This window comes from Polyergus mexicanus, unplaced genomic scaffold (genome assembly GCF_030449975.1).
Source record: "Polyergus mexicanus isolate NDT 795.1 unplaced genomic scaffold, iyPolMexi1.0 SCAF_7, whole genome shotgun sequence".
NCBI lineage: Eukaryota > Metazoa > Arthropoda > Insecta > Hymenoptera > Formicidae > Polyergus > Polyergus mexicanus.
This window is the reverse complement of record NW_027223327.1, coordinates 960744-978260: the sequence shown is the minus strand read 5'-3', so window position 1 is coordinate 978260 and position 17517 is coordinate 960744. Positions and strand designations below refer to the sequence as shown.

Genomic DNA, 17517 nt, shown 5'->3' with positions numbered 1-17517 from the left:
CATTTCCATTTTTAATGAGATTTAATTTTATAATTAAAAATATATCAGATTTAGTACGAGTCACTTTTTTTTGCCTCATTCTTTTGATTAATTTGCAATCAATTTTCTGCACAAACATGCAAAATTGAATACACAACTGTTATGTTATTAAAAAATTGAGTTGATCATATTCATTCAACATAAGTCTCGTTGTTTTTGCAACTGAAAATGTAAATAAAGAAAATTTATTCTTGTTTTTTATTCGATTCTCTTCTTCATTGCGTTTTTTTTCGAGGATGAATTGCGTGATAGAATCGATAAGAGTATAATATTATAAACAATGTAACATTGTAAAAATATCAAAAATACAATATTAATTTCAAAAATTAGGAAATATTAGATAGTAAGTAATAATATATATTAAGTATTATTTTTTGCTTTCACAATATTATAATTATTTCTGCTGACTCTTATTCTTATCAATATCAATATTCAATATTACCAGTGCATAAAGCTTTAAACTTTTATATAAACTGAAATAAATTAAAAAGAGAAATAGAAAAAGAATCTCGTTTCTTCTCCGCTACTTAATCGCACATGGCTCTTCTATAGTATATAGATGCAAACGGCATAGACACTGTGTGTGCGTTTGTACACATATGCGTGTCATGGACGTGATAAATCATCATCTGGCTATAAAAGTTTGGCACGAGAAAACAATCAATCCTTTGGCCCGCGTCTGTCTTAATCTCGCAAACTTGCGTAACACAAAGGGAGGGTTTCACTCGAGGATTGCGGTATCCTTGTTCGGACAATCTCGCCTACCCTCGGATTCTCTTCGTGGACAATGGAAGAAACTTGGTCTTCCTGAATTGAGATGGTTACTACTTGTTTCCCCTTGATGGAACAACCGCGCCGACACTCTCGGCTAAAATATGCATTTACATTTGTTTCTAAAACGGTGCGTTGGGACTCTTTTCTCTTTTTTTGGGATTACTTCCTGCTGAAAATAGCCTTGAAAATTGTTACTTCTTCTTTTATTTTTGAATTTCTTGATCAATATCGACTAGTAAATTTGCATGTCGAAATGATCCTATTAAGATGCTTGAATAAATGGCACGAATCGAAATAAAAATACATGCAAGTTAATATTGTTAGCTTTGCGAGATAGCATTCGGTTGTCTATTCGATCTCTGTCCATTTCTAAAATTTCTCGTGTTTCCATTCGACTTTGCGCTTATATAATACTTTCCTGATAATATATGACTATAGAATCAAACGGAATTAACGAGTGAGAATCTGGCGAACGCCAGATGATCTGCCAGTAAAGTTAACGTTTAATTATTATTAGCGAGAAGAGAGAACTTCCGTTTCTGATATTGAAAGTTATACAATGTGGTTACGAATTCCATCTCTTTATGTTTTGATAAAAAATAAATTGACGTGAATAAGATTTTAAAATTTATAACAAATTTAAGAAAATTGATCGATTATATTTCTATCTACAATCTACATCCTTATTACCTCCTTTTTGGATTACTTTCTTATTGATTGTTTCCCGACATAATTTATAGCTAGTTTCGCCCTCGATGGAATAGCTAGATGCGAGTGAGAGAGAGAGAGAGAGAGGGGGGGGGAGAAGGAGAAGAATGAATTAGTGAACGCACGCGTGACAGCTGCGAAATTAAGTTTTTTCGGAGCCTGAGAAATCTTGGCATATCTAGCAACGATGCGCGGAGATGTGTTGCCAGAGAATAATAAATTGCTTATAAGGCGTCGTACTCCCCCATCGCCATATCCTTTTACGCTCATTACCGGTAGGCTCCTAACAGGACCACTACATATATGAGAGAGAAGCGCCGCTATTATTTGCATCTTCTCGTAGCACACAGACGGGAATTTACATACTTCGCGTGTGCAGAGAAACGGCGGTTCTCCTGTTCTTAATTGGGGCGTAGATGCAAATTTCCCGATACATCGTGCGCCTGGCAACGGGGATACGATGTTTTTGCCGTTGCTTTTCGTCGGCTTACGCCGTAACTCAGGCATACTCATTGTCGACTTGAAAGCATTTTAAGTAATTTTGCCACACACGGTAAAAATAGCATTAAAAAAAAAAAAAAAAAAAAATAGGCCGGTTAAAATAGTCGTTAGAACTATCTCAAATATGTGAACTTACTAATGAATGACGATGTTAATTTAAATTTAAAACAAAGCATATGTGGCTGACATAGTTATGGAATATCAAGCGGAGGGCTTACTTTTTAAAATTAAGCATGACATCTCAGGAGAACATGTTAAGCCATCACTTTGGTATGCCATCTCGTTTAATGTGTTTGTTGTAGTCGAGGGTTGCATGCGTACAATATGTATTAGGGGTACTTTCGATTTGCATCATCCTCGAAGATTCCTATGACGGAGCAACGACGTTGCGTTCGCGTTGGTAACGCAATTATCGATAACATTTTCGCTTCCATTAACTACTGATTACATCATTGCACGTAAACTTACGCTAACATCGACAGAATTAGTAAAAAAATTCGCAAGTGTAGGTGAAAGGGCTCTCTGTGTCGATGATCTTTCGATAAAAAATGGCAAAGCGCTCATAGAAAATACATTTGTTGATCGTGTCCGTGGATCTGATTATTTTACCTCGCATACATTCTAATCCTAGATTAAGGAGCATGCAATGTGCTAAATTAAGAGATTGCAATCTGCACTACATTACAGCTTCATAAAATTTATATGAGCGACGTACGCATCTTGTCTTTTCTGAATATATTGATTTCAAGACAGAATTCTAATTTACATACAATACAAACTGGAGGATATTTGAGACAAGACGATTTCAGCCTACTCATTTTTTAAACGTCAAGATTCTACTAAAAAGTTAAAATATATGTTATAAATTTTGTGACAATCAATCAAACAAATCTCTCGATTACTGTTGCATTCTATTATCAATTCTAACATATTAACTTTCAAATATTCGTCTCATAATCAATAATAAAATTTAAAGATAAGATCAGAAAATGCAAAATTATATTTCTTTGTCTATATTTTGAGAAATATTATATTTGATTTTTTCATTTTCTCAAAATTTTTCACCTAAATATGTATATTTTCTTGAAGTCTTAAATTTCATGTAAATATGTATATCTTCTTGGACAGTTTTAAACTCGAATTTTAAATTATCTTATTTGGATGAAATAATCTTAAGCTAAAAAAAAAAGATGAGTTTTTATACAGTTGAGCAGAATATTTTTATTTCTATATTTCATTAAGCAATTTTTATTGCGCAGCATTAACATTTAATGACACTCGACTCGCGCGAGCAAAGTGCTATCTTTCTCGTCGATGTGCATTCGCATCTTCTTCAGCTTATCCACGGTATCGATCGCGTCGTTCAGAACACCGCGGAATATGAGTATGATTTGTTTCAAAATTACTCTCCTCGTTTCATAACGATGCTCGTTCGCAATGCGTTTACATCTCCAGTGATAGTTTCAAACGAAAATATCTGAATACTTTCTATTATGCGATTTGTAGGGATAAAATTTTTAAACGAGAAAAAAGTCACAATGCAAATATATGCTCGTGATTATTAAAAATGTGATCCAAATCATGTATATTCTTTGCCTTTAAATAAACCCGTTTATAATTTTTGTGTGAATCAAAAATTATATTTTTAATAATTAACAAAAGATATTTAAAAATATGCAATATATATTTAAATTAAAATTTTGTTAAAGTTCAATCCATTTGAAATTAATTAAAACATAATGTTCTATTTTTTTTTTTTTTTTCAATCCTGAAACTTAGCTTACGAAAATATTTGTTTTTAATTTCGTGTTTTGTTTATTACTGAAACATTACGATACCTCAATATCTCCGTGTTAAAAACACGAAGCGGGAAAATGGCCAAGAAATTTATTTCGTTTTACTTGTTTATCGTCAGACAGATTTTGTAGAGATAAGTGCGCATGTCGCATCGAGGATGCTTGAATTCTGAAATGAGACATTATTCTTGACCGAAACAACGATACGAGAGAATTAATTATTGCGTGGACACGATGGGTTCCACCCTCCCCCTCCCCCAGCCCCCTACGGGAGAGGGCTTCACTTCCGGAAGATATAACCTAACCCAAATCTATTTTCAGTTCGAAAAGTAAAGTTGGGTTGAGTTACGTTACATTTCTTTCGGGGTAGGGATGCAGGGAGAGAGTTTTTTGCTCTCTCCTCCGCGCATTCGATAAATAATATTTTTTTAAACAAGACTCACAAATTTGAATAGTGACAGGTTGAAAGTTATTAACGGATTGCGAGAAATAGATGAAACACTTTAATTGATAAAGTATCCATGAGTGTATGCCTATCGTGTATTTACTTACGTAAATGTAAACCAACACTTTTTCCACGTCTGCTCTACACAGATACAACGTAAACAAACTTTAATTTTCTTTATTTTATAATATTGTAGAAGAAGCATTAAAATTATGAAACTTTAATTTGTTATATCTCTTAAACCGATACCTTCCCCTATAAATTTCTTGCGGGAAATTATTCAGATGAATCTCCCCTACAACATATTTATTGGCGATAAAATTAGAGGTGTGTTACTACGGTAAAATCTAACGATAATGCGATACACAATATTTTCTATTACAGTTTATATTTCTTTTCTAAAAAGAAAATTATACAATATAAATTTAAAAAATAAGATATCAATCTAATCGTAATAATAAAGTTAATAGCGAAATGACAAAAAACATATGAAAACAGGACACAAAATATTATCTCATAGAAAATAAAACAAAAGTTTTTTCTCGAATAATGTTCAAGGATTTAACAGGAAAATCTTCATGATGAATTTTAACGGTAAATTATAACAACAGTATTCTCTAAACGTTGCAAATATTTAACGAGATACAATCACGAACGTAAACAGAATGTAGACACAGATACATGTAATTTACATGTCTCGTTTATTTAGCTTGACATCGCTTGAGAGACAAAGTGGGTGCTGTCATAAGTACGTGTTGGCTTTATACAAGCTAAATAGAAAACGAGTATAATCCGCATTGGTCGAAATGCACTTTCTTACGGTACGCGAAATTACGTAGCACGGAAGTAATGAACCGTTTCCTCGACCGGAACTGCAGTAGCTAATTACTCGGTACGCTGGCTAGATAAGAATAAACGGTTCTCCATTCTCTTGCTTTTAGACGCGAGCGTAAGGTAGTTGCGGGTTTACTACAACGGGCTTTTATTCATAAAATACAGGCGGCTGTGTAAAACGCAGCGAAATTGCATCACTACAACTTTGCGACGCATTAAATGCATTGTAATATAACAACTTTTCAAATTTTAAATCGAAACACGATTTCTAAGATTTTATCGGAAACTTATATTATGTGTGTACGTATATAGTATAATGATATATTAAGCAAATGTATTATAAATAAAATGTAGATTTGAAAATTATTATGTAATGTGATTTTTGTATTCTTGATTTATAATAATTAATTTAAAAGAGAAATTAACACGCTAGAGAATTTTTGAATATTAGACAAGTAATCGATTAATGAAAAAACCCATCGGGGTACTCGACGAATGTAACATTGTTGTAATTGCGGATCCCGCAGTGACGGTATCGGCGACAATTTCCCTTTTATGACTGCTGCCATCAAACATTTGACGAATCTCGTATCAGCGTGCATTGACGTGATTCGATCCCGTCAAATTTATCAATTGCTGTAGCCCAATGTCTATGACGACAGATTTTCGAGATCAAATCGTTTATTTGATTGTCTCATGATTGCACTGTCGCGACGACAAAAGCTGCCGCGTTTTTTAATGTCACAGATTTTATTTATTTAATTCTTAAATTCTGACGTATTTTTAAAGAGATTTAATTAAAAGGAATGTCTTTGGCATTAGTCTTTCTTGTTTTACTATTTTTAGAAACAGTTGATATAAAAATAATTTTATTAATTAATTTACAATCTATATGTATCTATATCCTAATTCAGATCTGCCCAGATCAATAATTTTCATGACTCGATTTTGACTAATATTTTGATCCTGGCAGGTCATTCTCTCTCAAATATAGGTCACGATAATGCTCCCACTGATAAAATTGTATCGCGAATATAATTCCTAAAGAGGTCAAGATTGATGCATCGATAGAACAGATTTTGCTCGTTTTATCCTCCCTTCAGAAACGACCGTATAAGAGGGTCACGACGAAATCTTAATAATTGATGACTACGTCGAACCGTGTTTCGCTTACTTGCAAACTGTCGCAAAGTGCATCGATTCTGAATTTTTTATTTGTTGGATATCTCGCGTAAGAATGCGTTGGCAAGAGCATTTCTTCATTAATTTTCTTACTATATATTGTATATGTATGTGAGATAGTAAGGGAATTAAATACATTACAAATTAAAAAGTATGAACTCTTTCCTTCTACATAATTATTGATTGTTAAATTAGCAACATTGGAAATAATTAACTTTCGGTATATCACTCGCCATAATTAGATATATTTTTAAAAGAGTTACTTCATTAAATATACCAAAGCTGCTTAAGATAAAAAAGACGAAAGGGAGAAAGAAAAAGAGAGAAAGGCAAAAGAAAAAGCACACGCTCGCGCACGTAATCGTCTCATTAATCACTAGGGACGTTTTAATTACAACGCCGTATCCGATAGGCGTACTAGAGTAACCTTCTAATGTGTCGAATGCACAATGAGTTTAATTTCAATTTACATAGCTAGCCACGGCAATAGATAGTAATCGCATAATCGAATCATGATAACATTGCGAATTACTTTAATTGCTTTTTTTTTTTTTTACGGTTCGATAATTGCTCGTTACCGTGTAACGAGTAAGCATCGGCGATGTATCTCGTTGCCATTTAAATTGCTACTTAAGTAAACAGCTCGATGACACGCAAAGATTAGATGCAACGAGTAGCTTCGTAGCATTTCGCGTTTATTGCATGCACATTATATTAATGGACCGTATGAGCAAAACATAATATTGCACTCACTGCTATTAATATAATTAAAATGACCTCAATTGGGACACGTACATTATTAGGGCTAATGAATTGGTGTCGCGACTTTGATAATTATGCTAAACACAATATCAATTAATTTACAATTCAAGCTTAACGCGATACGTTTTGTTGAATTGATTACCAATCCGTGTATTTAACTTTAATTAAACCAGATTAGAAAATTATAAGCTTGACAATTTTTCAACGAAATATATTGCGACATTTTATATAATCTGTACGAAAAGAGGGAAAAAAATATTTTAATAAATATATTATATATAAATATATAAATATTATATTATATTATAATGAATATTTTAACAATCATAATAATCATCTTTACAAGACTAAACTGCTATGTGATCATCAATATTATATTATGTATAAATAATAATTTCTTCCTGATAATATTAATTATTTTTCTTTAAATTATATTTCTATTATTTTGTATCATAATAATTAATTACTCACATTTTTTTTTTTTTACTAATATATATTTATAGATAAATATAAGCAATAAAATAAGTTTCTTTAAAATTTGTGTAAATATTATATAGTATAATAGCTATTTTTAATAGTCTGATAATTGATTCTTGTAAAAACGGTAATAATATAAAACTTTATTTTCGTTGTTTAGCTCGAAATTAAATTTTGTCAAAAATTGTCAAAACGATACAATTTGTCAAATCTATTGGAAATTGCACTTGATAGTTATCAAAGCAAAATTTCAATATAACCGACAGTCATATCTCACCTGTCCAATTTCGTCGATCATTCGTATTGACCCCCACGTTTGACATTGAACGATAATAGGGAAATAATACGTAAAATATTTACTCATATATTATGAAAAATAGATTTTTCAGATACTTTAACGATACGATAAATGTTCGAATGTAAAATTATTTAACTCTGTATTTATGTATATAACTACCATTAAATTTTTGATAAAGAAACACTTTAGAGTGTGAATTAATTGAAATAAATATATAATTAGGATAATAAGCGCGACTTTTTTTTTTTTTTTTTTATGGGATTGACTTAAAAAAGTTTTCTTTTCATACTTAAAAAGAAGATCAACTTTACGCGTATCGTTTAAATCGTAATGCGGTGAAAGTGGAGCATCTTGTACGCGTGATTTATTTTGGCCCTTGATATTGTAACTTTTCTCCATCAGTGAAAACGAATGAAAGAAAAAGTTTTTATGTGTATTCGCCGAAATCGTGATTTCGAAAACTGATAAGATTTTTTATGGATGAGATTCATATGGGATTTGTGAAACGTTAAAAGCCGAAAAGGTTCACATGTGATCGCAATTCTTTGACGAATGCGATTAGTTCGAAACGATGATATGCAATCTCTCACGCGAAATGTCCACTCCGAGTGTAAGATAACTACGTTAATCGTTTAAATCCATTATGGTGAAAATTCTCTCGACCTGCGACAATACTTTCGCAGCTCGAACATACGCGAACGCGTTACACATTTTACGGAGTAAACTCGAACAACTTTAATCGTTCGTTAAAATGGAAGTTTGCTCGTATCTCTGTTACACATAAATAATATGGGATATTTCTTTGTGTTATATTCTAAAATAGTATAATAATTTGAAGGGTAATTCGCCAGTCAGCTCATCATTCCGTACGTCAAATATTTTAATTAGTTGTACAATAGCATGCAGTATATCTTATGTTTTTGATGTATGTCTAGTTTAAAATCTTTCTCCCGTTACATCGTTTAAAAGAGAAGCGCGTGTTGCGTATTATTAATTAAACACATATGTAACCATTTATCACAATGATTATAGAAAGTGACGCAATTATATATCTTTCGAATAATCTTATTCGACGCTTAATTAAAGATGAAGGAATTAAAAAAAAAAAATCAAGATTTATAATTTTTTCGATATTCTACAGAATCGAAGACAGAATATCGAAGAATTCTATTCTGATATATGTTTTTAACTTTTAAATATTGACGCACGAATATTACTTTTTATATTTTAATGTTAATTTAAAATATAAAACTTCCTACATTAATATCTCGGATATATTTTATATAACAGCAATATTTTACCGAAATTTTATTCAAGTTTCATCGGGAAAACTTGCCCCCCCATTGCCTTTTACAGTTAAGAATATCTTCGGTTGTATGTTGTCAGCTGGATACTGCCAATGTCGGGGACATGACCTGACCGTAATTTATCGGGTCGTGAATGCAAGCATGATTGGAATTTTAGAACGCTCCGAATCTCACGGCAATTGTGGTTTCCGTTGCGAAAGAGACTTCGTATACTTGAGAATCGTGCTGACTCACGGCTAAACTATCGTTGCAGGATTTTGACCTGTTCCATGTCGAACATTACCGAGGTATCCTCGATCCGAAGATTGCATTATCCAAAAGAGCTACATCTTCGTAATAAAATAAGATAATGATGTCGAGTAAAGTCTCATTACGATATTACATTACTTTACATTTTAATGTAATGATACCTACATTATGTTAATTTAGCGAAAGAATTAAGTATCAAAATTTCTCTCGTTTAATAATATAAACTATGTAATTAATTCTTTATTCTCTCATATTTGTGATATTTCGAGGCATTTTCACAATTATCGCTAAGATTACATTTCTCTGTAGCAGTTTCTAAAACATCAAACACAAAGATTTTAGAGTTCAACACTTAAATAGTAACTACGAGAAGAGATGGAGCCGAGGAAACCCTTAAGCACGTATGCATAGTTAAGTGGTTCCTATCTCATTATTGTGTAGATGACGGTGACCCGGTGCCGTAATAAGTAGAGATGTTGAATACAGAGGCGCGAGGACCTTTGTATCTCAAAGCTGTATCGTAGATTCTATTCAGCCTCGTTCTATTCGGCGTAAACAAGCTACAATAAAATCCAACGTAGTCATCAGTCTCTCGAGACGTCTCGCTTGATACAGACTTTTTGCCGCTTTTTTTCGTATTGCTTATTGGCTTTAAACCTCTAAATGCGTCCTAAATTATCGAGGAATGTGATACAAAATATTATAATCATCAAACTAATTATTATCAGGAAAATTATGTTTAAATCTAAATCCTTTACTTATTTTTGTTTAAAAATTTTTCTATGTAATTTTTCTGTATTATTTTATACATAATTCGAATAAATATAAAAGGATAATCGGCTTTTCCGCATCTAAATATTATTAAAACGCGAATCCCCATACAGTACGTACAGTGCGATATGAAATATGTTTCCCGAACATGTTTATGGCGTAAAGTTATATCGTCGTGTCAATGTTTATTGCTTAAATTCTTGTTTACGCGACGATTGTAGTCATTAAGTTAAATCTTGATGGCTACTACGGCCAGATATTAAAATAGTTCTTAATGAACATATACGGGACAGTTTGATATAAACATCTCATCTCGTAAATTAGAACATCATTCGTCAGCTCCTTTAGAAAATATCTCGATCCCCAGGATATTACGTCGGGTATCTACCGTTCGAAAAAACGTCTCTTTTCGACGTCTCGGAAAATATTTGCGCGACATCATTTTGACGTAGGGGAAAGACGCAACGGGAGAACCTTTTGGGAGAGGAGACGCAAGCAAATTATTGGATTTTATTTACTTTAAAATTAGGGAAACTTTAGGAAGGCTCAACCGATTAAAAATCATAATCGCGATGTAAAGAATTTCATATTTTTAAATTGTTTTTGTAAGCCTTTAAAAGTTACAGATTAATATCAAGCAATTAGATTTGTTGACGTGTTTTAAAAATCTTAAATTATAGCTTATTTATGTAAATTCAATTCTGCCGTAATTATGCGCGATAAATAATTTTCGAGTTAGTTATTGGAATATCGTCGGATAGTTTATATTGTGCGATGTTTTTCACATATTCTAACTTATATTTTTTCAATCTTATTCGTGATTCCTGTAAAAATAGTTTGTTGAATTTTTGAAGAATCTTTAGCGCTTTTTTCATATTAATTAGAATATATATGAAATGAAAATCTCGGCATTTTTTGTTCTTCAAATAAAGACATCGATGAAAAATTTCAAGTGCCAGTTATCAATAGATTAATATAAAATTTTGTTTGGATTGTAAGACGTTGATATACGTATCGTGTAATAAAAAATTATTGTCGCGAGTGATAAATTTCGGTAATTATTCGCTTTGGTAAATGTTAAGGTAACGAATAACTGTCTGTTTCCAGATCGACGTAGATACGAATAAATAATTCCTTCTGTGAAGGTTGTAAACACCTTTAATAGTCCATTAACGTCTTCGATATAAACATCTACTTGGAGGCTTAACTGTTTAAGCGGACACAGTTCCTTCCTTCCGATCGGAGAATCCGCACGCCTTTATTCGTTAATATCATTCATGCCTACGTATCTGTTTTTCTTTAAAAAAATTTAATAGATGTTACAATAAGTATTACATAAAACTTGTGCAATAAAAACAAATGAAGAAAAGAAAACAGTTAAGAAGCGTGCGTGTAGAATTATGAATCTTTCAATTTTCTAAATCTAAATGTTTCTTAAAAACAGATTAAAACCGGATCATTCTTTTATTAATTGTAACGATAACATTTTTATATCTTTTTCAACATCGGACATATACATATAACGAATAAGATTCTACGCAACGATTCAATGATTGATCGATTATTGGGTGTATTCATTTCCCTATTATTAACGAGCGAGATAACTGTGTTATTATTAAAAGCGTTATATTAATCATTGTCAAATATTATCGAAAAAATTTATTTCTTCTAACGGATAGTTTGCCATTAATGTCGTTATCTAAGAAAACAGATCGGTATGATTTATAGATATTTTCGATGCGTTTTGTGTGTGTGTATGTGGGTGTGCGTTATTTGTCGAATACTCAGTTGTGAATTCACAAATTTCAGGAGTGCAACCCATCATGCTGTTCTTCAAATGCTTTACTTCTGTAAGTATACATATATCATGTGCGAATGAAGTGCCGAGAACACAGCACGTAATTATATTGCATATCTCTCTACTGCACATAATTTATAATAGATGGATCTTTTTTGAAAAAAAAAAAAAAAAAGGAACACATCTATCAAACACACAATCGCACTGGTTTTGCAAAAATACGATTTAGCGCACAAACATACGTGCACAAATTATCCTACTTTTATCACAATAACGTCTTCGCATTAATTGAACAACAATTAACAACTTTTTCTTTAGTAAAAATACAGGAAGTTATATCATTTCTTGAATCCTTTATTATTGTTGCTTTTATCTCAGTAGAGTTAAAATTAGATTTTAACAATGTTATGTTAACTATCCGTTGCCGTGAAAGTGCCAATATTCGCTCTCGACGAATTACTAATTATAAGATGAATTAAAACGATGCAGATCTCTAATTAATTTCATAGAAATGATAGAAACTTAGCTTATCACATTTCGTCAAGACTGAGCCGAGCTGATGCCATTTAATTAGAGATTCGCGATGTGGAATGCCCTTATCGTGCTTGCGTCAGTTGCGGAAATGCTTACCTATATTCATGAGAACATTGAGAATGCACAAACCTTGTGACTAAACTTGTTCTGTTTACAAATTGCTTTCTATCGCATATTCTGTAATCATGTGGAACATTCAATATGGCTAAATTATGTCGGGAAATATTTTTTATAAAGAATTTGAAAATATTGAGATGTTAACATGTTTGACAAACAATTGGAGAAAATAAAGAGGAAAACTTTTGCGAATATCTTTTAAGCTTTACATAGCATAAATACATAATAAATTCTATATTTTTAAGATAAAATTTTAAGTGGATTTTATTTTGATGAAATTTAATTTGAATTTTAATTTTTTGATATTTTTTTTATGAAAAGAGAAAGAAAAAGTAATGGCATTTAAAGGATATGTTAACTGATATTCTCTCATGGCATTTGACGAGAATTTTCTCTTCAGATTGTTAAATTAATATTTTTAAAATGTGAATATATATACTATAAAAATATAGAAAAGCTTAAAATAAATTTCTTTGTCAAGGAAAAAGATTCTAAATTAGTCAAAGTATCTAAGGCAAAAAAATGTCATCCGCTTATTTTAGGACATAAAATTGTCATATAATATTTACACATTTTATATAATATTTTTATCTCAGGAGAAAAGTTTTAATGAGAGATTATATCATTAACGATATTTTGAGAGAATGAGAGAATCTCTTTTTTCTAAACTAAAATTTTATGATCTAGATTGAAAAAAGCAATTTTTCTATTTTACAATTTTTGCACAAATATATTCGCAGACATATTCGCGTTAGCTTTTTTTTTTTTTGTCAATGAGAGGAAGAGGAGAAGGGATATATCAGAAAATTGTACGGAGAAAATGTTTTTTGGGTTATGCCGAGAAATTAATCAAGAGACGAAATTACTTTCGCTGGCGAGGATTCCGACATTCCATTTCGCGCGCGAGCACGAGGCATTAGCGTCTGACACACGATAGTGCTATACTACTTGGATCGCTACTAACAGCTGACTCACGTTGCATCGCGGATTAAATTAGTTTCGGATTCGGGATGTAGCATCTGTGTGTCTAGTTTTCAATATAAATTTTTTGTCTGTGAAAAACGACATGAAAATAAAAATTAAATATTATTATCCTTTAGAAAAAGCTAAGATTTATTAACTTGCATGTACAGCAGAGCGGAATTACTCTCTTTCCGGAAATTAAATTTAGAAAAGATATTTTAGAATTCTACATTGTCTAGGAATATTTTCCACATTCTTATTTCGTCATTGAATAGTATAAAATATTCTTTACGAATATGCTACATTCATTTATCAAAATTGAATCGTTAGTCACGAATATATTATATTAATCATACATTATGGAAATAAAAGTTTTCTCTTCATATTCCGATATGATTAATGACAATATTTTCTGGATTGAAGGTCATTACGATTTTACGCGAAGCATGTGTTAAATTGCGAATATAGAGTATTTTATTCGCAGTCTATCTGTGTAGTCGGCGTCCGATTTTCGCACGTTGCACCAGAGAAATAACTTACGTTACTACGGTAATAAAATTCTTAATGCTATGGGAATAGCGCTTAATGTGGCTACCGCGAGCACTGACAGGGGAGTGAATTTACGGTCGTGATCCGCCGGTTGTAATCTTCCATTTCCAAGAGCATCGAGATACGTGCGCGACCGGATAAGAGTCCATGTCATGCGAGACAAGAAAAGAGACAGAAACTTTGAAAAATTGAAAATCTCTGGTGGTTTCGAGGAGTGAATAACATAGAATAACTTTATTCCGTACGAATACATTTTACAATAATTTAATATCGTGACTTGATAATCGTACTTGATTGATCGTATATGTTACAATTTATTCAAAGAACACAATGCGAAAAATTCTACGTAGATATTCAACGATGCAAAACGCTTTTTCATATCTCGCAAAACCGACGCGACGTGCAGAAAATGCATTTCTTTTCGTAAAGCGTATCTGTCTCAGGTTTACTGAAAGAGGAAACACACGAAAGTGATACTATGTATAGTTCGCAAAGTATGAAAAGAACGGAAGATGAGAAAGAGAGAGGGGAAGCGTTCTCTTTTGTACAAATCTGAGTGCACGTAGCATAGCTTTGCGTCTTTCCGATACGAAACGAAGATATTTCACGCAAAGCGCAATTCGTGGCGAGAGTCGTGTAAGCTCGATTATTCCATTCGTAAACTCACGATGATAACAATGCATTCTTGTACGTCTACCGAATCATAATAATCATCACGAATACACGATCAAGATAGTTTGTCGCCAAATAATGCCAAGTAATTTTAGAGTCGCGTGCCGATAGTTATGGAAGATTTTATTCGAGTATAATATGATATATTTCTATCAGCATTATTAAAAATCTCTACAATCTAATTTTTTATCTAATTTTTTTTTTCAAGAATAAGCCGAGCGTTAAATTTTACTTCCACTAGAATCAAAAGTAAAGTACACGATTAATATCATTAAGTAATATGTGAAATATATTGAACGATTATATTGTGTATGTGTGTATGTGAATAATATATAAATTAATATTACCAATCAATCAATTTCAACATTTATTCTGCAATTTGTCAATATATTGCACTATGTAATTAATGTTATTGCCCAATATTTTATTCAGTTTAGTTTACATGAGACCGATAGTTTATCTGACTGCCTTGTTGTTTAATTTTTTTATTTTCTTGTTTGTCAAGAGATAATTATTTTGTAATCGCAATAAAAAAGTTTACTATTGTAGTTATCAAAAAAAACTGATTCAGATCATAAATAGATGTTGCTTTATTTAATTTCATTTCGAAGTGTTGCGATTAATAATAGTAGCTGTAATAATTACAAATTACTACGATAAGCCGGATGGAAAATATGAAGAGAGGTGCAAATATTTTAGAAAAATGAAGAGACAAAAGTTTAATTAACTCTCTTCTATGTTTACGATGTAATTACGTGAGAAACCTTGTGCATTTTATTTCTTTGATTATCTTGTACTAACTTATGAATTTATCATATGATTTTATTTGCCCTCGCCCTATATATATATACATATACATATCACATATTTCTAAAAGTATCCCTAGAACTTTAACCGATTTCGAGTATTGCAGTTATATAAATGCTTTTTATTTAGTCTATGTTTAGAGAAGAAAGTAGAGCAACTAAAAAGAATCTTTAAGATTTCACATTATTTTCTTTAATGTAAAATAATTCAGAATTTTTATTTCTCTCTATTATGAACTTGATTTGCAAACAGAACAAATTGTGATAACGCGATAGAATATAAAATATGTGAGAACCACATACGTTATATTAATTTTTATAATTGAATTAAATATTATAAACATGAAAAAGAGTTGAAAAATAATATTTAAGTAAAATAATATTTAATCTTTAAATATATTTACGATTTATATTTTACATCTTTGAAAATCATCAAAATATTCTTTTGAAAATATTCTTTTGAGTTACGGCAATGTACTGCGTCTGACTGAGTAATTATGTTATTAGTAATTAGTTATTAGTAATTAGTACATCACAACTAAGATATAAAAACCTCACGTCGAACATGGAGCGAGAAACGAGGAGTTTCACGATCCAAAATAGCGTTTCTACGAGCACAAATGCAAGCATTACGTAGAGACAGACTCGATCGTAAATTGCCGGCGTAATTTATGAGCGCCTATTTTTGACCGTAAAAGAATTTCGGATAATAGCACTGCTAGATCTCTGACTGGATCTATGTGCTTGCCAATCGTCTAATGCAAGAGTCATAAGCGAATACGTGAACATACGTACACACGTTCTTTATCGTCAAGTGAATCAAGTACTCGGAAAGGTCCAATCCCTCACAAATGAAAAAAAAAATAATACGCATGAAATAAAGATCGTATCAAGAAAAATACGAATGCTCGTAAATTAAACTGGTCATGATCATGAACTTTTAGCTTTGCTAAAAACGCGGTGCTTCTTTATTTTTTGTGCAATATGTCAACAATTCCATATATATTTTTATCAAAGTACTCACATTAATTAAATTCTTTTCTCTCTCTCTCTCTCTCTCTCTCTCTCTCTCTCTCTGCGATATATTTTTATTTACTTTTAAATAATATTTAGAAATATGTATGCTAAAAAATTTGTGTTAATTAAACAGCTGCATCTCGTAAACAATCTGCCAATTTTACAAATCGTTATAACTATTTTTTTTTTTTAAATTAGTGAAAATTGATGCCGAGAGAAGAGATGGTTTTATTATCAAAATATTTGTTTATTTCAATATTTGTATCTTCTAGTTAGTTTAGAAAAAAATAATGAAAATTCTATAGTATTTTTATTAACTTACTTTGTCCTACGTCCTCTTTGCTAGAGAACGTCTCATTTCCTCATTTATCTTCCCTCCACTTTGGTCTATAATCGAATAAACGCATTTGTACGTAACTATCGTGTACATCTCGATTCGATACACAAAAGAGTCCCGAGTTTAATATCCGTTGTAACAGAAGCCGGTACGTGTCTTTCGCCTCCTTTTCCGCCCACGCTTTGATTTTCCTCTCTTATAACGAATGAGTTGTGTATATAGACGAGAAATCTTGAGCTTCAATTCATGTTAGAACTGTTTGAAACAGAATATTTGCTACCTTTGCTCCGTTGTAAAAATTTACAATTATACGAGATAATATTTTTTACAATATTTTTTACAATTTTTTTCATATCTTTATATAATGTTATCTCTAATAACATAGGGATAAGACGGAGAATCTACAGCTGAAAGAAAATACGTACCTAGTACACTTTACATATTCGCTTCGATACATGCATTGTATCGAAAAATGCTATTGTTCTATGTGCGAATGACATCTTCAAAATATATCATCTATCTCGAGTTATCTCGGTCATTTCGTTCCTGTAAGAAGCACACATTGTTTTTCTCGACCTATA

The 17517-nt window shown here is 31.5% G+C and overlaps 1 protein-coding gene across 4 annotated transcripts in view; it reads left to right on the top strand.

Moving 5' to 3' along the window:
* Nucleotides 1–17517, top strand: part of LOC138935194 (uncharacterized) — a 106382-nt gene that overhangs the window by 16779 nt on the left and 72086 nt on the right. For 2 of the 4 annotated variants that reach the window (XM_070299625.1, XM_070299624.1), the window contains exon 2: nucleotides 11953–11993. The exons of the other annotated variants lie outside the window; for them this stretch is intronic. In XM_070299625.1, the coding sequence (XP_070155726.1) occupies nucleotides 11967–11993 (27 nt within the window). In that variant the 5' untranslated portion in view covers nucleotides 11953–11966. The remainder of the gene's footprint in view (nucleotides 1–11952; nucleotides 11994–17517) is intronic. 4 annotated transcript variants of the gene reach the window in all.